The sequence below is a fragment of the Calidris pugnax genome, unplaced genomic scaffold (genome assembly GCF_001431845.1).
Source record: "Calidris pugnax isolate Ruff unplaced genomic scaffold, ASM143184v1 scaffold38, whole genome shotgun sequence".
Lineage (NCBI taxonomy): Eukaryota > Metazoa > Chordata > Aves > Charadriiformes > Scolopacidae > Calidris > Calidris pugnax.
The window spans coordinates 3,265,059-3,288,541 of NW_015090995.1; the positions used below are offsets into that span (position 1 = coordinate 3,265,059).

The window sequence follows — 23,483 nt, forward strand, 5'->3', positions numbered from 1 at the left end:
CAGGAGGAGGGCGGGGCTAAGGAGCGCGCTGCCGCCCCGCCGGTACCCCCGGTACCCCCGGTACCCCCGGTATCCGGTACCCCCGGTGCGGGGGATGCTGCTGCCTGCGCAGGGACCACGCATTGGAGACTCCAAGGCACCCGGTACCGCACAGCGGAGCCTTAAAAACTCTGAACTGCCCGTAATGGGCTCCAAGCGGTGACGCTGGGCAGGAAAAGCGCTTGAAGAAGTAATTAACTTTGATTAATTTGATTTTTCTTCCTGAGATTAGGAAGGCGGGCCCGGTTGGTCCGGCGTGGCTTCGGGCGTAGGGCACTGCAAACGTCCACAGATTAGTCTGACATCTGACACAAACGTGGTGTTTATTTTTGTCCCTGGGCATTTTTAAATCCGTAGGATTTTCCCCCACTTTTTTGTTTGTTTGTTTGTTTTTTGTTGTTTTTTTTAATCCAGAAGTTTGGCCTTTCCAACGACAGAGATGAAAAGAAACATAGTATTTTTGTTCTCTTTGTGATCAGCAGCGAAATCATAATATCACAGACTGGGTTGGGTTGGAAGGGACCTTAAAGATCATCCAGTTCCAACCCCCTGCCCTGGCCAGGGACACCTCCCACCGGACCAGCTTGCCCCAAAGCCCCATCCCAATCAAACGATACAGCTGGGTTTTGGGAGCTGCCGGGTTTTGGGAAGTTTGAACTGGAGAAGAGGATTAAATCTGAAAACTGTGTGTGTCACAGTTACCCTTTGTCACGGCAGAGTTGCCTTGTCTGAACTTGTAGTTACTCTGCAATGTTACTTGGTTATTTTTAGTGGTGACATAGTACATACAATGGAAGAATCTCGTCAGGAACTGGACAAGCTCTGATCGGGGAGATAAAAGCCCTCTAGTGGCCTGAATTCCATTGTGCTTGGGCAATATTTATGTTTCCTGTGGAAAGGAGCTGTGGATATGCGGGGTTTTAGAACGATTTTTCTTTGGATTAAGATCTAAACTTAAATCCCTCATTCAGTGTTCCATGTCACTGCCTTTTTTGGATTCAGACTTTTTACTGCAGTCCCGAGTACTCAGAAGTGCTCACAATTCCCTTTGCTCAGTGTTCTGCTCTTCCCTCTTATAGGAACCATCTCTGTCGATTTATGGTCTTGATTTATGAGCAACACCTTAGAAAAACTGTGCTTGTTTTCTAACTGTTACTTCTGTTTATTTCCTAGAATGGTGAGAATTTCTGCATTCTGGATGAGCAGCGGTTTGCCAAGGGGCTTCTCCCCAAGTACTTCAAACACAACAATATCTCCAGCTTCATACGACAGCTTAACATGTGTAAGCATCAGCTGTTATTACATATCGTTTCTGCCAAGTTCATTGCTACTTGGCTTCAATTTGAATTTCTTTAAGCAAACCAGTTGACTTGGCAGGGCCTTCATCCCTGAAAACCTGAATTCTGGTCTTGAGTTTGCTTTGCAAAAGAAAAGAATAATAGTAGAGCTTGGCTTAGTCTTTGTTTTCTGTGTTTCAGTTCTGAGTCCTTTTGAGCAATGATTGTAAAAATACTGTTTTGTGTCCTGGTACCTAAAGCTTGGGTAGAGTTCACTGGGCTCCAGTGGTAGTGTTAATGGTAACAGCAAAGTTATGCCTAGGTGGAGGAATGAAGGCAATATCTACCCCATACATCTAGTTTATGAAAAAAAAATTAATCCCTAGATCATGCTGTCACCTGCATTGCTGTGTTGAAACAAGATTAGTCACACTGATGGATCGAGCTGGACTAAGTTTCTCATCATGTTTTCTGTGCTTGGCTTGTGGGCATCATGTAGCATCTGTTAGATAGCTCATGTACAGCTTGTATAGGCACAGAAGCTGGAATGAAGTGGCTGTTCAGATGTATAGTACAATGTGCGGGGCTGCAACACACAGCAGAAATGTGGTTTTAGCAGCAGATAGCTTGTGGGCTGGGTGAAAGTACAAACCACATGGAAGATCGCTGCATTATTTAGAATTTCCATTCAGAATAAGGGGAAGGAACTCTCTGTCCTTGCCCAGTAGGTTTCCCTGGCCTCTTTAGCTGATGCCTACTTAGATTTTTGTCAGACATGAGCGAGAAAGCACACATGTAGCCTCTTGACACAGGGTAAATGCTTCTGTTTGTGTCGAGTGTTGAGACTCCATCACTTGAGTGTCAAAGGATAATGCAAACAATTAATTGACAGTTGCCTTGTAGCAAGGGTAAGTGCTAAAATGCAAATATTCCTGTGAAGACTTGCAGTGCCAATGGCCTTTTCCTTCTGGACCTATCCTAGCTTCAAGTAAAGTTTTCTAATGATAGCGCTGTTGGGGCACAGTGAAACTAGAATACATTAACCATGTTGAAAACTTGAACGAGGAGAGAGATGGATTGGTCTGTCAACTCTGTTTTCTGTCTGCCCTGCGGTGCTTGAAGCAGTGATGGAAGTAGAGCTGGCAATGTCTTCAATCATGCAGGCAGCCTGGTATGGAGAAAGTACTCTGTGTGCATGTGTTTGCATAGGCTGAGAGCTAATTTCTCTTCCTTACTTTAGTCTGTAGACCCCGGTGGTATGTGGCAGCATTGGATTTGATATGTAGCAGTCTGGGATTATAGAAATTAAAAGGAAGGTGCACCTCTCTGCTGCTTCCACTGAGAGAAGATTTTATTCAAGATGTCCTAATAAATCTCATTTCTAACATAACTTCTGTGATTATTTGGACATCGCTATCTTGCTTGCAGACACTGGCTGGCCTCTGCCATGTGTGCTGTTTGTACAGCCTGCAAGGCCATTTGGTGGGACTGGGGACATGTTCCCTTGCTGCGAGGGGAGCTGTTAAGTCATTGAGCACCAAAGAAAAGCTTACTATGGCTGTTTTTCATAGTTTCTGCTCCCAGTAACTGTAGGTATATACAGTAGGTATTTCAGTAGCCTTGGCTTTTTCTTTAGCTGTGTGTTATAACAGTCAGCTTTGCACTGAAAGAAATGACTTTGTTAATACCTCTCCACAGATGGTTTCAGGAAGGTGATTGCTCTGGAGAATGGTATGGTTACAGTGGAGAGAAGCTCAGTCATTGAGTTCCAGCACCCTTTCTTCAAGCAAGGGAAGGCGCACTTACTGGAGAACATCAAGCGAAAGGTACGGTCTAAGCATGTACCTCACTTTGTTATGAGAAGTAGCTTGTGAAGAGCATGCCTGGGGGTTTCAAACACTTTACAGCCAACAAATTCCTTGGGAACCGAGGTTGTGCATCATGATGCAAGCCTTTGTAACTCCCTCTCGAATGCCAGGCTAATGCTTGGCTTGGCCTCTTCATGCCAGCTCTTACACAAAACACAGCCTGCTGCTGTTTAGCAACGCACTGGAGCAGGACCACGTCCTTCTGAGCTGTCAAACTAGAGCCCTTTTTCCACAAAGAGTTTATATACCCCATTTCAGCTTAGCATGGTCTTCAATTCTAGCAGCGCAGCAGAGTTGGAAAGAGTCACAAAGCAAAAGAAGTCAAAGAAAATACATTTCCATTTGATGCTCATTGAAATTTAGCAAGGGCATCAGTAATCAGTTATTTTGGGTGAGATTGTGTAAATTACATCGTTCTTCCACAACTGTGTTGCCATTAAGCTACATCTTTACTAGCGCTTTCCAGTCTTCTTTTGTACATTCAGGCCTTGTCTGACCTGTTTCTGCACTGATATTTATCCTCTATTGGCACATTACAGCCCATAATATCCTGGCTGCCAGCGAAAGAGAGTATCATGATGCATCAGGTTGACATTTGAACTGCAGAAGCTTTTCTTTAGAATGTCATCATGTGGTAGGGACATCGCCCGAGTTAATAAAAGCGCAGGGTCGCCTTGAGAGTCACAATTGTGTTTTGATTGATTTCTTCGCTGAGCTGTCTCTGCTCAGAATCACAATTCACGAAATATGGTCCTACAGTTGCTCCTCTGGCTCGGGGCTGTGCTCTTCCCAGACGCTGTCATCTCTGACTTGCCCTGGCTCGCACACCTCGCCTGCCGGTCCGTCGGGGCAGTCGGCTGTTGATGTTATGTGTGGGCACCGCACATCCCAGGGGTGTTGCGCTGGGTGGAGTAGTCTAGATGGAAAGACAAAAGCTCCAGTTAGTGCCAAGGATGTTCATATGGAACTGTTGAATAGTTTGGTGAAAGATTCTTTGTTGCACAGGAAACGTTAGTGATTTTTTTTTGCCAAACGTCCATTAGTTTTTCTTGATCTTTTCCTGTCTGGAATGGAGTCATAGTCCAGTACTTGCTGTAAACTGGATTTCAAGGCTCTAACAGGAATGCAAGTTTAAAGGCAGGACTCCCTTTATTTCCTCCCTAGTATTCTGCTGGTGTGCGTCAATCTGGACATTCTTATTACCTAGTTAGAGACTCTGAAGAGAGCAATTCCTTGCACCTGGACAGAATGTTTTAGTCTGGCCCTTTTTTTAGGGGCAGACTGACTGTCTTTGAAATCTCCACCTGCTCTCTGGATCTTTTGGGTGTCTTCCCCGCAGAGAGGTGGTACGCTGAAGGGAAATCAGACAGCCATGAGTTTCACTTGGGACACAGCTCACGTACCTTACGATAAGGTATTATCTGCAAGGAATAGAGAAGCATCTTAAAATGTAGACAGAGAACTGTCAGGCCATTCAATCCATCCTTTGTGACACTGGTTTATGTTAAGAAAGGGGTTAGTTATTTCTGTGGACCGATTGCGTAACAATTATGTTCTGTTTCATCATGAAGTGATGGCATGTTACTTTATAAGTCTGTTTATGACCATCCCATTCTTCTTTGGGAAGAACGGATCTGTGAGTCAGCCTGCATGGAAGTTATCTAGCCCTTCAGCAGGCCAATCCCAGGGGCTTTCACCTTCCCCCTTGGAATTTAGTAGAACAATAAGAAAAACCAGAGCGTACTGTAGGTGGGAAGGGACATCTGGTGGTTATCTCATGCAACTCCATTTGGTTCAATGATGGCCAGTATTTGGCTGAATGATTTTTAAAATTATGCCCACAAAACCTGGACGTGTCATTCAGGCGTGTGATGCACCAGACCCATCTGTTCCAAAATCCTGCATTGGATGTTAGTCGTAAGTGCCACCACGGCAGAGAGAGTTACTGAAGGAATTGGGGAATTTTGAATATGGAAGTGTAGAGAGGAGAGAGTGAGGTCTTTGTTTTCTGATGACTCTTTTGCCATCATTTGAAGAGGGGACATTCATGGATTCTGCTGTGGGCAGAAGAGCTCTGACTTTCTGGAGACAAGTCTTTATAATTTTGGAATGTCACTGAGCAGAAAGGTGATACACCAGTATAAGAATCTGCAATTTAGGTGATGTGGGATGAATTTTCAAATCAAGTAGGGTGTGTCTAATTAGATACCTCGTTTTTTCTTCTTTCCCCTTTTTTTTTTTTTTTTCCACCCACCCTTCCCTGTAAGCTAATGGAAATTTTTTAGTCCTGGGCTGGCAGATTTACCCACACCAAAAAGGAATATGATCATGTCATTCTTACTCCACTATCAATTCTGATTTTGGCTGGTGTCTTACTGTGACACTAGAGGCCCAGCTGTCACCAGACCTATCAGAGAGCCCCCTAGGGAAGGCCATTTTCAATCAGTGGTAGGTTTTTGTCATTAAATACAATGGCAAATCTACTGACTACTTGTACAAAGTGGTAATCTCATGTTTTCGTTGACATCTTGGCTTTTTGATACATAAGACAGTGTAGACTGTCCTAAGGACTGTCATCTATAGCAATTGCAGTGTTGTACAATACATAAGAATTACAGTGTTACTTAATTTTTTAATGAGGTTTGTACCTGTTCTTTTACAGACCAACTACACTGCTCCTGTAGAAAGGAGCATGCAAGGCACTGTTCATAGTAAAGCATGTGTAACCTGTTCCTGTTTTAGGTATCTGCAGTAAGAACTGAGGATCTCAAGGTCTATACAGAAGATTTGCACAAAGTCCTTTCTGAAGTCCAGGAGATGAGAGAGCAGCAGAACAACATGGATGTCAGGCTGGCTAACATGAGGAGGTAGACTCCGTCTGTTTCGGAGGCACTTATTCATTGAATATGGCTTATATCTAATGGACCTTGACTCTAAATGTGGGTTTCATTTGAACTGGAAACAGGTGAAGCTGTATTTTGTTTCCTAAGAATCCCCATTCCACCCCACACAACATTCTGAATCTTGTTTGTTTTTATAATTCAGTCACAGACCAGAGATTAAGACTGGGAGTTCATTGACTATCTTGAGATTTCAGTTTGGTTGGCATCACCTGTAGTAGTTTTTTAGGGCGATCATAAAATTTTCTTTTCAAACACAAAACAGGGTTAGATGCAGTGAGTGAGAACTAGTCTTTGCTTTTCTTTCCAATTAGAAGTGGACTTTGCACGTCCTCATCTCTGTTCCTTTTGTATAGGCACTGGTCATTCATTCAGATCATTGGTAAACAAGAAGATATCAAGCAAAGTTCAGGAGATACCTTCACTCCACTCCTGCTGATCCCTTAAAAAAAAAAAAAGGAAAAAATAAACAAAAACCCCTCAAACACAATCTCTGAAACTATTCTAACTATTCTGAGGTGATCTGTGTAACACTCAACCTGTTTCCAAACACCAAGTCTTGATTCTAAGGCTTTGAGGCTTTGAAGGAATGCCTCAGATCAAGATTATTGGTGGAGTAGCAGTGGATGAGAATGTCCTTATTAGTGAGTGTTTGGTCCTGCCTGATAGAAAATGGAGTTAATTTAACCCAGAGTTTATACTAGTGGATTGGATTAACTGAATGTTAATTATCCACACAAGGAATGTTGCCATTGGTCCTGCAAGGTACTGTGAAAGTTTGAAAGCTGTAAAACCAAAGCATATAAAGTAAACTCTGTTCATCCTCTGTCTTCTGATTTATTCTGCATTGCAGAGAAAATAAGGCCCTGTGGAAAGAAGTGGCAGTTCTAAGGCAGAAGCACAGTCAACAACAGAAGCTGCTGTCTAAGGTATCATTGCAGCATCTTCAGTGCTACCATCCTTATTCCTGCCTCTGTGAGACTTGATGGCATTCTTTGCTTATGTAGAATGACAAATGACACAGAGCTGAACAGCCTATATTAATACAGCCTAAAGAAATGTTCACAGTTCCTGAGTGTCCCAGAAGTAGCACAGCAAAGACCCACGAGCAAAATGCTAAGGCAAAAGTTATAGTCAAAAAGGATTTCAATATGTTTGAAATCTCAGTGAGTCTTATTTGGAGAGAAAGCAGTAAATCAAACTGACCTGGGGTAAACATGGGGCTGGAGGCAGTGCATGGTAACAGGAGCCTAAAACAAGAGATTGCAGGCACGTTGGATGGAGTCTGTGAAAGATCTTGGACCAAGATGTACTTAGACTGCTTAAGAAGTGAACTTTGGAACCCAGAAACTATAGGAGCTTCTGCACTGGAACAAATTTTCTCTTGTTTGTCACTCAGCTGTTTCTGGTCTGGAATCCTCTAGTGACTTGTGGTGTTATATTACATTTTAAAAAAACAAAACAAACCCAAACCTGTCCAAGTGGGATAACCTTTTAATGCCATTTGTAACTATCATTTTGGTTTTTAAGACCTGAACACAAATGGATTTTTAATATACCTGTCTGAATTAGTAATGTAATGTTAGGATTGCTATACTGACCACTTGTTTTTGGTTTTTTGTTTTTCCTTTTTAGATTCTTCAATTTATACTAAGTTTGATGCGAGGAAATTATATTGTTGGGGTGAAAAGAAAAAGGTAATTACTGGATAGGTCACAAATCAGTGTCAGATGTGAATTGTAGGGATAAATCAGCTTGTAGAAACAAGATACTTCAAGTGTATGAAGAATATTTTTTATCACTTTTATATTCAAAGTTGAGAAAGCTGAAGGAAGTAGTGTAAAGTATGAAATAAAGATTTAATCTTCTTTATCACAAAAAAAGAATGGATGGGAAGAGAGTATACTATACCTTCTAAATTTCAAAGGGCACACTTATCAGAAATGGTAACTCTTTCAAAATATGTAAGTGTGACTGACTTACTCAAAACGAAAAGCATGTTTAGAATGCAGCCTGTCTGCACTACGCTTACTAAAAAAACATTTCTAAAATCCAGTTTTCTTAGAAGTGGAAGAATGATTGTTCTTGCCATTACTGCACGCACTTGGCATTGCTACAGCTTTTTACTGCGGAACTATATATACTATACCATATACTGTATTTTGTCTCAGGTCTCTAACGGATGCTGCAGGTGCTTCACCTTCCAAATACAGTCGTCAGTATGTTCGCATCCCTGTGGAGAGTGGCCAAGCAGTAAGTCTTCCCAGGGAGAGAGACAGTGGGTTGGGCAAGATGGTACAGGGCCATCTCAAAATCTTCCTTATAACTGTTAATACCCTAATCTTATCACCAAATGCACTCCATTTTGAAATGGAGAGCTTTAGAGCATTGCTCTGTCTGTAAAATCATGCAAATCGGTACAACTAGTCATAAGTGAAATCTGAACAGGGAAGAGAAGCTGCAAGAAGAATGGAGCTTCAGCGTCAAAAAGAGACCTTTTGGTTTACTCATTCTGTTCTCTGTATCCTGCAGATGGCTTTCTCTGAACGTAATGCAGATGATGAGGGTGGAAACGGTACAGGTCTCATCATTCGAGATATCACCGATACCCTGGAAGTTGGCCCCAGTGGTCTCCTTGCTGTGGCACACACAAGCGACAAAGCCAGGTACATTTAAAGGATGCAGGAATATTTATGCTTAGGTTGTTAACTAGGTGGTTGTGTTAGTGTAAGGGATCCATATAAATTCTGGGAAACAGCCTCTTATTTGTGCATGTCAGGCCTGTTTGTAGACTGCTTTTTTTACAGCACATAGCGTCAGTCATGGTCAGCAAAGTTTTTCAAGAGCTCGTATCTCTTCAGGAGTGCCTGAAGGTCTGTCGAGCTGACTGGCACTTGAAGTTTAATTTGCTGAGGCTTTTCTGTCTGTTCAACAAATAAGCACATACTTAATTTCTCGACTGAACAGGGACCTGAATGTGTAGATTAGTAATAAACAAACCAAGATGATTAGTTTTGTCTCCACTTTCAGTTCTTCTAAGTGGAGTTCAGTTCTAAGCGTAGCTGAATGGAAGGCATTCTTCTGTGTAGCATCAGATTCTTGTGAAAACCAATTTACTTGTTGTTATCTAGAGTGAAATATGAGCCAATTTGGAGTCTTATTTCCAGAGACACAATGTTAGGAGTTTCCCTCCTACCAGATTTCTATATAATATTTTGCCACTTTTGGCCTGGCAAAATGGGGTGTTTTGCTCTGATACATGCTATCTATATAAGCTGTAATAAGAGATTCTTCATCTGCTTTTAGGAAGGTACTTTTCTTCTTTTTCTGAAGACCAGTGGGTTGTGGTCTTTTTCTGAAGACCAGTTTGAACCCTTGACTGGCTTTGTTAGGTATTAAGATTTGAGATACTATACTTGAAATGAGTAATGATACAGTTGATGAATTCTCTTGTGTGTTGTTTCTCTTTGGGTCATGTTTTAGAGAGACACAGGCAGCTCTGGATCCTGACTTACCTATTTGTGAAGCATTGCAGCCAAATGAGTTAAGTTGTGCAGAACCTATCCCACCAGTGCACTTAAATGATGTCAATAAATACAGTGAAATGGAAAATGCCGCTGTGGAACTCCATACTGTGCAACCTAATGCTCCAGAAGACCCCGTGTCAGTGATTGACTCCATCTTGAATGAAAACAACTCTGGAAACCAAAATGATCCTTTACTGGACAGGTATGAACTTGTTGCTGGAAACTGTTACGCTATCGTTGTCTTGTGGCATCTTGGCAGAGTTTTAGAGGCTGTGTTTGGCAGAACATAGTGAATTAACTTTTTGAATGTCATTGGTTAACTGGATTTTCTGCCCCTTTGTTAGAAGGTCTTGAAAAAGACAAGCCTTAGCATCATACACTAAAAGCAGGGCAAGTTCATCTCTCACATCTCTGATAATAAGCGTGCCTGACTTCTGATGTGTCAGTCTGAGGCCTGGTGAGGTCAGTCTGTCACGTCAGCCCTGGTACCACCAACCACTGGCACTGCCAAGTGCTGCCGAACAACAGGTCAGGGGTAGTGGTTTCAGGAGGGCACCAACTGCTGCTTTGTTTCTTAGAACTGGATACAGGTTTGTGTCAGTGGTAGTCTCATGTTGTTTTGCTGTCGCTTCCTTTCTTTGCCCTGTATTTCCCTGTTTATTTCCCTGTGCATTGTCAGATCAGCCTCACCCCTGGCATCAGAATCAGGCAGGCTGTGGTTTCACATTCTGCTTAAGCAGTTCCTGGCTCTGCACTGGCCCCTCAGCTTTATCAGCCCCATCATTTGTGGGGCTGCAGGGTGAGCTGGACCGAGGAACAAACTCGTTCTTTCCCCTGACAGCTTTTTCTGTGGTTAACTTCAGGTAGGAGGTAGTGAGATGATGTGTTGCAGCAGCTCCTGTGTAATCTGAAGGCCCTGGAATATTTTCTCTCATTGGCACTGCAAAATGTACAGCAGTGCCTTGGAACTCTCTGTTGCTTGTAGCTGAGTATCCCTGCAGAGGAGGTAGCTTGCAGAGCAGTGAGAAGTTCAATTCTGGCACCATGCATGGAGCTTCCCCTCCACTTCATTCACTGTCCCTTCTATCCTGCCCACAGCCCTTGGAAACATATACAAATCAACACTAGTGAGATGTTTCAAAATAGGTGGTGTTCCTTCAGATCCAGATTATTTCCAACCCTTTGCTTAGCATTTATTGTCCCCAGGTGAAAGCCATCACACCTTAGTTTTAAATATTGGTACCTGGGCTGGGATCTGAGAACATTCAAAAGATATTAAAATGAAGGAGGAAGTAGATACAGAAGGAGGAACTGCTTTTTGATATGATAGCTATAATTATATTTGCTGTTCGGATAGTCTTCCGTGTACCTGTCCTTCAAAGAGTTGGACCGTGGAAAGTGATAGAGGAATGTGGTTTCATTCATTTGGCAATAAACTATTCTGGATTATGGGTGACCCCCTCTGGCTCTCACCTTGCTGAGAGGATGGCAGATCATTTCTAAGAGTTTTTCCTGCCTTGTGGTGCAAATTAGGGCCCTACCTGCTGACTGTTCCTCACCACTCTGTATCGTTTTGTCTTTTTAGAGAAGAAATTCAGGATTTTCTTAACTGCATTGATGCCAGCCTTGAAGAGCTTCAAGCAATGTTATCCGGGAAGCAGTATAACTTTGGTTCTGAAGCTTTCAGCGACGTGAGTGTCCTTTCAATGTTCCCTAATTTCTGAAAAAATACTGGTTAGGTTGTGTCATGAAATGTTACTGTTCTATTCCATGTTGTAACAGGCAAGAGGGGGACAAAATACTGAAAAGCAAATAGTTATGGATAGAATGATATGTGGTCATTCTAGGAGTCAAGAACGTACGAGGCAACATTGAGAGCCTTTTTCAGTTCATACAGTGTTTCTGTTACACATAACTCAAGGGGGAGGAGGGGGAAGGAAAAATTGGATTCTTCTCCTTCTCAAGCCTTTGTCACATATCATCACATCCTGATTAGCCTGGAATTGCTGAGAAATATGGTGTCCTTGTCTTCTCCTGTGACCTCAGTTTACTGTCATGGGTTGAAAGTTATTGTTGTTGGCTGCTGGAGGAGCCACCTTCCCTCTGCTTTGGTGGATGGAGTGGTGTGCTGGACCCTGCTCTCCTTTCAGGAGCTTTCTGAAGCTTTAAGGCCCTTATTCTATGACTTATGGTCTGTTTTTATTTTCAGACGCTTAATCCTGAGCTGCCAGCCCTGGATATGAGCTTGATGGAAACTTCCCCTGGCATGGAAAATGTAAGAGTAAGATTTGCTTCTGTGATGGGGAGGGTTAATATGAGGTTGAGAGCTAAATTTTGACTGATGCAGTTTGAAAGGAGAGACTGGATTGATAGCACAGGATGAAACTGCCATTTTATCTAGCCCTGCTGACTTAATGTTTTCAGTTATCGCTGTTGAAGTGTGTGAATTTAAGAGGATTCTCAAGATAATTTCAAGTCTTATGTTCCTAGCTGCAGTAATACACTCAGTGGGCTGATTTAAACTGTCACTTTGCTTTGAGTAACATCTTCTTTGCTTTCTGAATACACCTGAGAACATAAGGAAGAGGGAAACAAACTGGTGTTTGTTGAATCAGCTGTCTATATTAGGAAAAAAAAAATTCCTCATCTATTACTTCTGTTCCTTCTGTTTAGAATGAGGAATTTTTTTTTCTTATCTATTACTTCTGTTCCTTCTGTTTAGAATGAGGAGGGTAGAAAATCTTGTCTTTTTTTGGTCTAAGCATGTGAGAACAGTTTCTTATCTTGTTTTTTTCTAGCCTTGGGGATTCCCATGATGCCTTTTAGTCAAGTAATAACTAGGTCTGGGGTTATAGTTCAGATGAGATAGTGTCTTCAGTCTGTCTGAAAATGGAAGGAAAAGTACGATATGAAAATATATTGCAATATACTGTATTTATTCCAACATGGCTGTGTGGAATTTCCTCAGAGGACATAAAAAAGTCCAGTGCATATTTCTTATCTTGGTCCAGTTCCTAAAATTGACTCATGTTTAAAAAAAACCTAACCAAACAACCTTGCAAGTGTCACTTATTTTGTGGTCTTGTAATAATATTTAAACTATGACTTCCCAGTCATAAGAGCTTAGACCACAACTGAGGTAAAATGCAGCTGTTTTCAAGTAGTGTTTGCAAAATATAATCGTATTGATGAAATCATGTTTAACAGTGTTATTCCAATAGGAGAAAGTATGGTAAAATAAATATTTGCTAGTCAAAGCTTGTTTGGCTTTAGTCAGTTTAGTTTGTCTGTATTTCACCGGACCTTCTTCTGGGAGCTCTGTTTGCTGACCCTCATGTGCACCAGTGGCCTCCTTGGTCAACTCTTCCATTGTTCTTCCCTTTAATTTTGTTAACCAGTCAGTGAAGACTTGGATTTTGTTGTTGTTTTTAAACATTCTGTCTTACTCTCTGTCCGTTTTGCTTCAGATTGCAAACTTGGCAGAGAACCCTGAAGATCTGGGAGCGAGTGAGAGAGAAACAGCAGGAAGCAAAGGTGGGCAGGAAGGAACACTGAGAGCTGTGACAGTTCCAGACTCTTCCAAAACTGTGTGTTGAAGTGGAATTTTTGTAGCCTGTAATATGCTTTATCTCTCCTCCTTTGGTCTGGGCTTAAAATGTTTGTGAAGACTGGGATGTTTCACTGACCTTGAAGCTGTGCCTCAGTCTTAAGAGGCCCCATCCCTCCTATGCCCCATGTTTGGTGTTAACTGTTTCCTTTTTCCTTTTCCTATACATGACAGAACGCCACAATAGAGAGCAGAACTGCAAATGTCCTTGTGGAAGTATCTCCTACATGGGCTACAACCCCCACAAATGCAGTGCTACTCATTTTTAACTACTTCAGTGTTGCCATTGTGTGCCATATGTGTTGGGGGCTTGAAGTGTGCTTCAGACACTGATCTTAACAGCCACAGGAGCCTTAGCTCCCCTCTTGCAGCTGTGGATATAGTCTGTCAGAGCTCAGCTGTATTGATTTTCTTTAGTGAACCAAGTTTTGAAGCAGCCTCTCCAGTTGTCCTTGTCTTGAATAAGAGCCTTCGCTTATGTGCCGCAGGAGCCTTGGAGTTTAAACTGTTTGTTTTCTCTCAGATATGCAGCTGATACAGTACAGGGCCAATCCTCTGCTTTCATTATTTGAAGAACTACCTTTGAGCGAAGCTGCAGGGAAGATAGAGGATCCGAAAGACCTTCTGCTGCCCCCCGTGGAGGAGAAACCTGCTTGGATGGAGTGGTGTGCTGGACCCTGCTCTCCTTTCAGGAGCTTTCTGAAGCTTTAAGGCCCTTATTCTATGACTTATGGTCTGTTTTTATTTTCAGACGCTTAATCCTGAGCTGCCAGCCCTGGATATGAGCTTGATGGAAACTTCCCCTGGCATGGAAAATGTAAGAGTAAGATTTGCTTCTGTGATGGGGAGGGTTAATATGAGGTTGAGAGCTAAATTTTGACTGATGCAGTTTGAAAGGAGAGACTGGATTGATAGCACAGGATGAAACTGCCATTTTATCTAGCCCTGCTGACTTAATGTTTTCAGTTATCGCTGTTGAAGTGTGTGAATTTAAGAGGATTCTCAAGATAATTTCAAGTCTTATGTTCCTAGCTGCAGTAATACACTCAGTGGGCTGATTTAAACTGTCACTTTGCTTTGAGTAACATCTTCTTTGCTTTCTGAATACACCTGAGAACATAAGGAAGAGGGAAACAAACTGGTGTTTGTTGAATCAGCTGTCTATATTGAGGAATTTTTTTTTCTTATCTATTACTTCTGTTCCTTCTGTTTAGAATGAGGAGGGTAGAAAATCTTGTCTTTTTTTGGTCTAAGCATGTGAGAACAGTTTCTTATCTTGTTTTTTTCTAGCCTTGGGGATTCCCATGATGTCTTTTAGTCAAGTAATAACTAGGTCTGGGGTTATAGTTCAGATGAGATAGTGTCTTCAGTCTGTCTGAAAATGGAAGGAAAAGTACGATATGAAAATATATTGCAATATACTGTATTTATTCCAACATGGCTGTGTGGAATTTCCTCAGAGGACATACAAAAGTCCAGTGCAAATTTACTTATCTTGGTCCAGTTCCTAAAATTGACTCATGTTTAAAAAAACCCAACCAAACAACCTTGCAAGTGTCACTTATTTTGTGGTCTTGTAATAATATTTAAACTATGACTTCCCAGTCATAAGAGCTTAGACCACAACTGAGGTAAAATGCAGCTGTTTTCAAGTAGTGTTTGCAAAATATAATCGTATTGATGAAATCATGTTTAACAGTGTTATTCCAATAGGAGAAAGTATGGTAAAATAAATATTTGCTAGTCAAAGCTTGTTTGGCTTTAGTCAGTTTAGTTTGTCTGTATTTCACCGGACCTTCTTCTGGGAGCTCTGTTTGCTGACCCTCATGTGCACCAGTGGCCTCCTTGGTCAATTCTTCCATTGTTCTTCCCTTTAATTTTGTTAACCAGTCAGTGAAGACTTGGATTTTGTTGTTGTTTTTAAACATTCTGTCTTACTCTCTGTCCGTTTTGCTTCAGATTGCAAACTTGGCAGAGAACCCTGAAGATCTGGGAGCGAGTGAGAGAGAAACAGCAGGAAGCAAAGGTGGGCAGGAAGGAACACTGAGAGCTGTGACAGTTCCAGACTCTTCCAAAACTGTGTGTTGAAGTGGAATTTTTGTAGCCTGTAATATGCTTTATCTCTCCTCCTTTGGTCTGGGCTTAAAATGTTTGTGAAGACTGGGATGTTTCACTGACCTTGAAGCTGTGCCTCAGTCTTAAGAGGCCCCATCCCTCCTATGCCCCATGTTTGGTGTTAACTGTTTCCTTTTTCCTTTTCCTATACATGACAGAACGCCACAATAGAGAGCAGAACTGCAAATGTCCTTGTGGAAGTATCTCCTACATGGGCTACAACCCCCACAAATGCAGTGCTACTCATTTTTAACTACTTCAGTGTTGCCATTGTGTGCCATATGTGTTGGGGGCTTGAAGTGTGCTTCAGACACTGATCTTGACAGCCACAGGAGCCTTAGCTCCCCTCTTGCAGCTGTGGATATAGTCTGTCAGAGCTCAGCTGTATTGATTTTCTTTAGTGAACCAAGTTTTGAAGCAGCCTCTCCAGTTGTCCTTGTCTTGAATAAGAGCCTTCGCTTATGTGCCGCAGGAGCCTTGGAGTTTAAACTGTTTGTTTTCTCTCAGATATGCAGCTGATACAGTACAGGGCCAATCCTCTGCTTTCATTATTTGAAGAACTACCTTTGAGCGAAGCTGCAGGGAAGATAGAGGATCCGAAAGACCTTCTGCTGCCCCCCGTGGAGGAGAAACCTGCTCTTCATCCTCCATCTAGTAGCGAAACTGTTGTGCCGCCAGCAGCTCCAGCAAGCCAGGCTGAGCCTCTGGATGCGCTGGGAATGGGTGATCCACCTCTCCTCTCAGAAGATGGGAATGGAGAGTATAAACTGTTTCCACTCTTGCTCCTAAGTCCTGTTGCTAACTTCATAGAAGAGGCCTCTGAGATAGAAACGTCTTGAACTGACGTGGCATCTGTAACTGGCTTAGTGATGGGAAATGGGTCACAAAAGAAATGGATCGGCGAGAAGTTTGATCTCTGTCCTCACCTGCTTCCCAGGTGCCATGTTCTGTATAGAAAAAAGAAAATTCTCTTTCTATAAGCAAAGAGAATGTGTGGAAAAAACTGAAAACAAGCTCAAAAGAAGAGCTGGTGGAAGTGAAAGCACTGAGCGGAGGAGAAGAGCAACCTCCTCGTAAACATACCGCAACGTATTCCATAACTTTTTATCCAATATCCTTATTGCAAAAGGAAATCTGTTTGTATCCAGTTTGTAAAGTTTGGCTGGGGGGGGTTTGTTGGTTTTTTGTTGGGTTTTTTTTTATTAGCTGGGTAGTAATGTAGTGTGTAATATTTACAACAAGGGTTTTACTCTTTTTGAGAGCCTGTTTCAATAGGTGGCTTGTCAGTTGTTTGGAAGTAAGATTATTTTTTTTTTTTTAAATTTTGTTTTTAATTTGAGATTTCTTTTTTAATAGTTTATGGCTACCTTTGTTTGCATCTGCTTAAGTCACTTTCGTACTCCTAGATTGACTCCTAGGTATACAGGGAACATTTTTCCTATGGAAAATTACATTTTAACTGTGGAATATTACTTTTTAACATGCTAACACGCATCCATTGCCACAGATTATAGGTGTTGTGGTAGGAAGTGCTTGCCACCCTGCGTAATGCTGATTTCTCATGCACATTGCATGGCAGTTCTTCTAGGGTAACCTGCACCTAGCTCACAAGTTACGCGTCCTCAGAAATTTTGAGTAGAACTGATCCACGTCTAGCAAAGTCCAGCAGCTGCCCTTAAAATGAGAGGGGAGGGAAAAAAAAAGGAGTCATGGGGTAACTTGCATTGATATAGGACATTACATTAATATTTGTCTTGTGCTCGCAGCTGCTGCTTGTTTACCTGACCCTATATGTACACTGGACTTTTTCCTGCGTTTTCTGCTTGTGGAGTCTTTAAGCTTCATTAACTAGATGCATTTGAATCCTTTGAGAGCGAATTACAAAAAAAAAAAAAAAGGGGGCTGCTTAATCGAAAAATCTCTCCCCAAAATTCCATTCTATGCTGTTTTCTGAACTTCTCTGAGCAGCTGTAACGCAGGCATCAGCCCCCGGTGACAGTGGAATCGCAAGTTCTCCTTCGCTGATACCGAGTTTGTAACAGTCTGCCTGTAGCCCAGGCAAACCTGAAATTTGCTGTAGTGATACCAACCTGTTGGGGCTAGAAGAGGCCTGGAGGCAGGTAGAAAACCCACTGTATAATATCACATGATATTTCCTACCAGCACAATTACTTGTAAATTTTGTTTCATTTTTAGAAGTTCAGGCTACCTACAGGCTTTGTTCTCTCCAAAGCTTCTGGACTGATAAGTTCTGAAATTTATTATTTTTTTCTTTTCTTTTTTTTATATTCAAGAATCCAAGTTAATCTGATATTCTGAAGCCTACTAGTCTGTACTGGCCTTGCTTGATTGGATTTGTGCTTCCACGTCCAATCTTTTGAGTTGCAGAGGAGGATCTTGCTGCTGGGTGTGTGTGTCTATGTGTAATGCCTTCACAGTGTCATTTTATTCCCATGCTTCTGTAACTGTTCTTAACCTCGTGGCCCTTCACGTTTGGATCTTTTGAATTGCCTTTTGTCAAGTATGTCTTATTCTAGCCTTTTCTAGTCTTTCTTTTGCTTGCTTCTTGGGACAAAGAGTTGAATAGTCTCAAGTTTTCGTGAGCTAAAGGGAGAGGGGGAAATGAGTGAATTGTGTATCTGTCTTGGGTTCTGCTTTTTTTCCCGTTTCTTCCCAAAGGCCTCAGTTTTGCCAAGAGTGAAACAGTCAAAACCAGGCTTTTCTTCTGTGATATTTTGACAGCAGAGCGCAGACAACGAGGTTCTTTGAGTGGCTGATCTGCTGTAACTCTGACTTCCTGAACAGGTTAGACCGAAGCGTAGTTCCTGTTACGGATTATTGTCATGTTCTTCCATCATGGAGCCCTCTGATCTCAGTGCATCTCCCCATCAGATATTTGATCTGATCTCGTAATAGTTTTTTAATACACTTTCTCTCTTTAAGAAGTTAAGAAACCAAGGCTTGGGAAAACTGCAAATAAGAACTTGTGCATCTGTGTCTGGTTTATGTACTGGTCTAGGAAAAGTGTGTATTTATGCAAGTTTCCTTAAAAAGGTTGCGATGGAAAGGGGAAGGCTGAATAGCAAGAACCCACATGCTGAAGTAATTAAACTCAAGAATTGCAAAACCATTACTGTGTTTCTTGTACGTTCTTTTGTGTGTGTGTTCCTGTGTGTGCCAATACTCCCCAAACCTGTTTACTGAGTTTTCTAGAAAAAAAAGAGCTTTAATGCTCTCTGGGGGAATCTCATTATGGAGCTGCTGCTTGTTCAGAAATGACTGAAATGCTCAGGTTAGCCTGGCACCTGTTCTCAGAACTGTCAGCCTGAAAAAGAAGGAAGGTTATGTTTATTATTAACCCATATTCAATGTGCCATGGAATCAAAGCTTGTGGGAAGGGGACTGACCACCACTGACAGTGTAGGACCAGGCTGGCTTTGGGTATTTGCTCATTGCCTGTATGCCAGTTGCTTGCTGGGGGCCAGGTTTCACATCCAAGCAGTGGGGGAATATAGATGAAGTGTTTTTTTTCATAGGTGGGTGATGTAAAAGCTCAAAATACTGTTGGGTGCTAGCGAGAAATGGACTTGTGGTGGAAAGCTTCCCAGTTGACAACTGGAAGTCGTGATGGATTGTGTGTTGTGAAGTGGCAGCTCCAGGAACCACTTCAGGAACCTGATGGGCAAACAAGTGCTGTTGTAAAGATCACCACCTGCCCCAAGCTCAGCAAAACAAATGCTACTGCTGTTTCAAATCTTTGAATCCTCTTCTAATACTCAGAGGAGCAGAGGTGTCCTCTTAGTTGTATGAGGTCTGTGTAAACACAAATCAACTGAAGTGATTCCATGGGAAGGGAAAGTAAGATGAAAGATGGGATGAAAATGATTAGGACAAAGTCAATGGAGAACTAGATGCCCTCAGCTGCGTTTTCCAGGTGTGGAAACCATCCATTTAATGACCTGGAGCAGTCAATGGGGTTCTGCACAGAAGTCCTGGAGGATGGAATGGCATTAAGCGGGTAAGAATCCAGAAGTTTTTTGGATGCTTGGTTCCTTTCGCACAAAAGTCCTGGATTAAGCGGGTAAGAGTCCAGAAGTTTTTTGGATGCTTGGTTCCTTTGTTACCTGTTGAAAATGAGATTAACAAAAGTTTTTTATTAGTAGGTTTCTTTTTTCCCAGAGCTGGAGTATTTTCCTTCATAGGAACACCCAATAGATTCACTCACTTTTCCTTCCCCTTCTATTTTTCTGTCTCCCTCTACTTTCTCTATAATAAACAGACGAAATTTACATTTTAGCTTAAATGTCAGTATATTAGTTGGATATATTTACGCACAGACACTTACCATCTTCTCTTTCATTCCTTTCCTTTAAAAGGAAGGCCTTAGCACCTTAAGATCATGTATCATACAGGGTTAACTTAGATTCAGTAGACTACAGCTGTTAAGGTTGGTTATCAGACAGGTCTGAGTATCCTCTAAGACTTAGCTACGCCTTCGTCCTTTAATGTTACTTCTGCTCTGATTTCGAGATTTTTTTTTTGTTACTTCTGCGTTTGTTTAAAAAAGGAAAAGCATTGCAGAAACCAACAATTCTATTCTAGACCCTTTTTTTTTTTTTGCCAGTAAGTTTGAGCCACGGGTGGAATCTCACACAGAAGCTATGAAAGGTTGTCCAGGATCCCTATTGCTTGCCCACAACTGGTGGTCCCACGTTGCAGGATCCCAGTCTCGGCCTCATACCTGCTGCTACGACCAGGGCTGCCCCCCTCCCAGCTGGCACAGCAGCTCTTGACTCTTTCATCAGTTCTTCTTGCTGAGGTACCCACGCCAGCTCTTCCCGTACCTCAGTCTGTTGTAACTCTCTGCCCGGTCAAAACTTCCCAGCACTCTTTGGAAAGCGTGTTAGTCACAGCCAACTACAAGGTAAATTCTGCTGGGTATGTTTTTTTACTACCCTTTCCTTTCCCTTTGGGAGGCAAGTGAATAGTTCAGCTGGGATGGGCTGCCCAGATGGCTCTTTCCCCGTTTGCCGACTCACGGGGCAGTCACTCCACCCACAGACTGTGCAAGTGTCCCCGTGCCTGGGTGTGGGGCCAGCGGGGCACCCGCCCTGTCCTGGCCACACTATCCTTCCCCAAAAAGCCATTTCTCACCGAGTCTCTGCCAGCTACACCAGATGTAGTGCACCAGCACAAGTGTTCTTCGTAGAGTCCATGTTGTGGTTTGGGCTGGACTGGCCACTGAAGCGAAAGACGGATGCTCCCCCTGATCCCTCTCTTCAAAAAGAGAGGAGGGAGAAAGAGAAAGAGACTCATGAGTAAGAAAGAAAAATCAACTCCATAAGGTGTTGATTAAAATGTTTACTGGAGATAACACGAGAAGGGAACAGCACAGATAACCTTAGCACCAGGCAGAGCTCTGGTCCGAGCATGGCACACTGTTCAGAGCCCCTGCCGAGGTTAACTGGCACCGTGGGCCTTACAGTTTTTGTAGGCTTTTCCTGGAAGTAAGGAACTCCATTCATCATTTCCACTGCCAAGAAAAAGGATGTTTATATGAAAAGGTGCTGCTCTGCTTCTAGATATGGACAAGGACGCAGCAGTGGTGTCGTCGCTGGGAGCCACGGCCAGAGTCCTCCCTTAGGATGAGCTGGGCAAGTCTGTCTGTGGCCAAGTGGTCTCTGCAGCACAGCAGGACAGATGGCAGCCCATCACGAACCCCTCGATGGACAACAACCTGTTGGTTGGGACTACTGTGGCACCGCAAGTGGACACAGAATAAGTTTGTGTTTCCCATGCCCACAGTTGCTTCACTATAATGCAAGTTTCCTTCCTCCTCCAGCATCAGCGCACGCGGGTATCTCTTTTACTGCTTGGGTTGAGTGTCCTGTATCTGGGGAATGGAAGGTTGGTTTCCCTTGACTGCCACGTGCTGAGAATTTGAACACACCCAGGCATGGCAAGCACAGCGTGAGAAGGGGAAAAGTGCCCCTCACATGCTCCTTTCATCAATACTTTTCATACTGTTTCAGACGAGCCCCTCCCCACCATCTCAACCCAGCCAGCAATTTTTTGTCTCATATTATTTTGCACTTCCTACCACAGAGCTTTCCAGAACACCAGAAAAACTTATTTTGATCTGTCTCTCCTGGACTGTAAGATGCCACCTCGTCCAGCCCATGCTCAGAATGTTTTGCTGTCCCATTTTGAAATGTAGTATCCGTCTTATTGTAGTTTCCCAAATTAGAAACAAGAGATTGCTACCAAGGGTCATCTTAGCCTACAGGCACCTGTACTTGTACCATATGAAGGACAAGAGATTTCTCCTGCCACTGTCCCCGCAACCAAAAAGGTAAATGTAAATATACATATATAAATAAATATATACACATCCCTGTACTTGTACCATATGAAGGACAAGAGATTTCTCCTGCCACTGTCCCCGCAACCAAAAAGGTAAATGTAAATATACATATATAAATAAATATATACACATCTTTTCTTTGTAAAACAGTGAATTTTAGCTTCGCAAGAGATTGCTTCTAATCCTACCAAGGGTCATCTTAGCCTACAGGCACCTGTACTTGTACCATATGAAGGACAAGAGATTTCTCCTGCCACTGTCCCCGCAACCAAAATATTTATATATATTTATATACATATATAAATAAATATATACACATCTTTTCTTTGTAAAACAGTGAATTTTAGCTTCCTGGTTGGTACATACCCTTCTAGTGGTAGGTTCCTTTATGACTTAGTCAGAATCAGTTTAGACTTCTGCCCTCCTGTCCAGAGAGCCTTGTTCCCCAGGAAGGAGATTCATCAATTTGAACTTAACATGTTCTTTTCTCTTTCTTTTTTGAACCAAGTAAGTGAACACTGCAACCCACACAAGCTTTTGCTGCTTCTCTCCATTGCAGTGACTCCAGATTGGAGTTGCATCTCATGGAAAACTTCTGACCAAGGAACACAGGGCTACACGGGAGGAGCACGTGAAATCAGGTCCCAAAATCTCTCAAGCCTCTGTTGAATCTTCTTCTCAGATTTATCAAGTAGGATATTTTCAGAAGCATTTGGACCTTAAGCTGGTTAGGTGTCCTCTTTAATTACAGGTATAACTGCAAATATGTGGTAAGAAATTAATTGAACAGATGATTCTCTAAGGCAAGACTGTCCAACACCCACAAGGATCTGGAGATTTTCTAACCAAGTAAAGGCAAGAAAATTGCGTGTAGTAAAATCACCAGCTTCAGGGAATCAGAGACCAGAATGTTATAACTTGAAAAGAACCAAATTCAAACTCATACCAATAACATAGTCATCATTAGATCAATTTTAATAACAAGTAGTAAAAACAATAATCATACTTCTAGATGCGTATATGCTTTTAAGTACCATTGTTTTGCAGAATGAACTATCAATGACTCTAAAATAAAAATATATGTACAAGCAAGCAATCACAATGAAAGCAAAGATCTTGAAAGAAGAGGAAGAAGATAGTATCGGAGGTCGTGGGGTTGTATACACAAACCTCCTGTTTTTAATGTTAAATTACATAACAACGTAAGGAAGCCACCTACAAATGACAACGTAGGTGGAGCTGTCTTTAAGCCATATATAAGACTATATGAAATATTTGTTTCTCCACATTGCCACTACTTCAGAATCAGGTACGTGGCATTGATTGCTCCAGTATCCAGTGCTGTGCAAACATTGTCTGTTAAAGGAGGGTTGTACTTTAGAATATGGCCTGGGATTTTATTGACTGGGATTTTTATTCTGGTTACTTGCGTTTGAGGACTGGATGTTGAATTTGGGTGTAACAATAGCAAAGTGCTCGTATCAATTTAGTTGTATACAATGAAGCAGAAGAGATTTCTGTCATTAGGGCCACAGAAAAATTAAGAGCTACAGGAGAGAGAAAAAGACATGTAAAATCTCTTGAAAATAACATTTCAGTAAACAACTGATGCTTCTAGATTAATCTAGTGCTCAATTACCTAATAATACAGATTAACTATAATTTATAGTGCCTTTAATTAACAATAGCAAATCTCATTACAGTTAAGAAGTCATGATTTCATAGTCTCAAAGATTTTCTACTTTGATAAGTTCCTTTTTGCTTTTTTTTTTTGGCATATAATTGT

General features: G+C 42.1%; 1 protein-coding gene across 1 annotated transcript; it reads left to right on the forward strand.

Moving 5' to 3' along the window:
- Positions 1-1,190: 1,190 nt before the first annotated feature.
- LOC106895468 (heat shock factor protein 3-like) lies at positions 1,191-18,463 on the forward strand. The gene is made up of 15 exons (XM_014954901.1): positions 1,191-1,321; positions 3,015-3,142; positions 5,927-6,051; positions 6,938-7,013; positions 7,720-7,781; positions 8,256-8,337; positions 8,617-8,750; positions 9,568-9,813; positions 11,197-11,302; positions 11,821-11,886; positions 13,079-13,145; positions 13,742-13,869; positions 13,970-14,035; positions 15,178-15,244; positions 15,841-18,463. Exons 1-15 carry the CDS (start codon positions 1,318-1,320, stop codon positions 16,170-16,172), a joined length of 1,689 nt encoding a protein of 562 aa, XP_014810387.1. The 5' UTR covers positions 1,191-1,317; the 3' UTR covers positions 16,173-18,463.
- Positions 18,464-23,483: the final 5,020 nt, after the last annotated feature.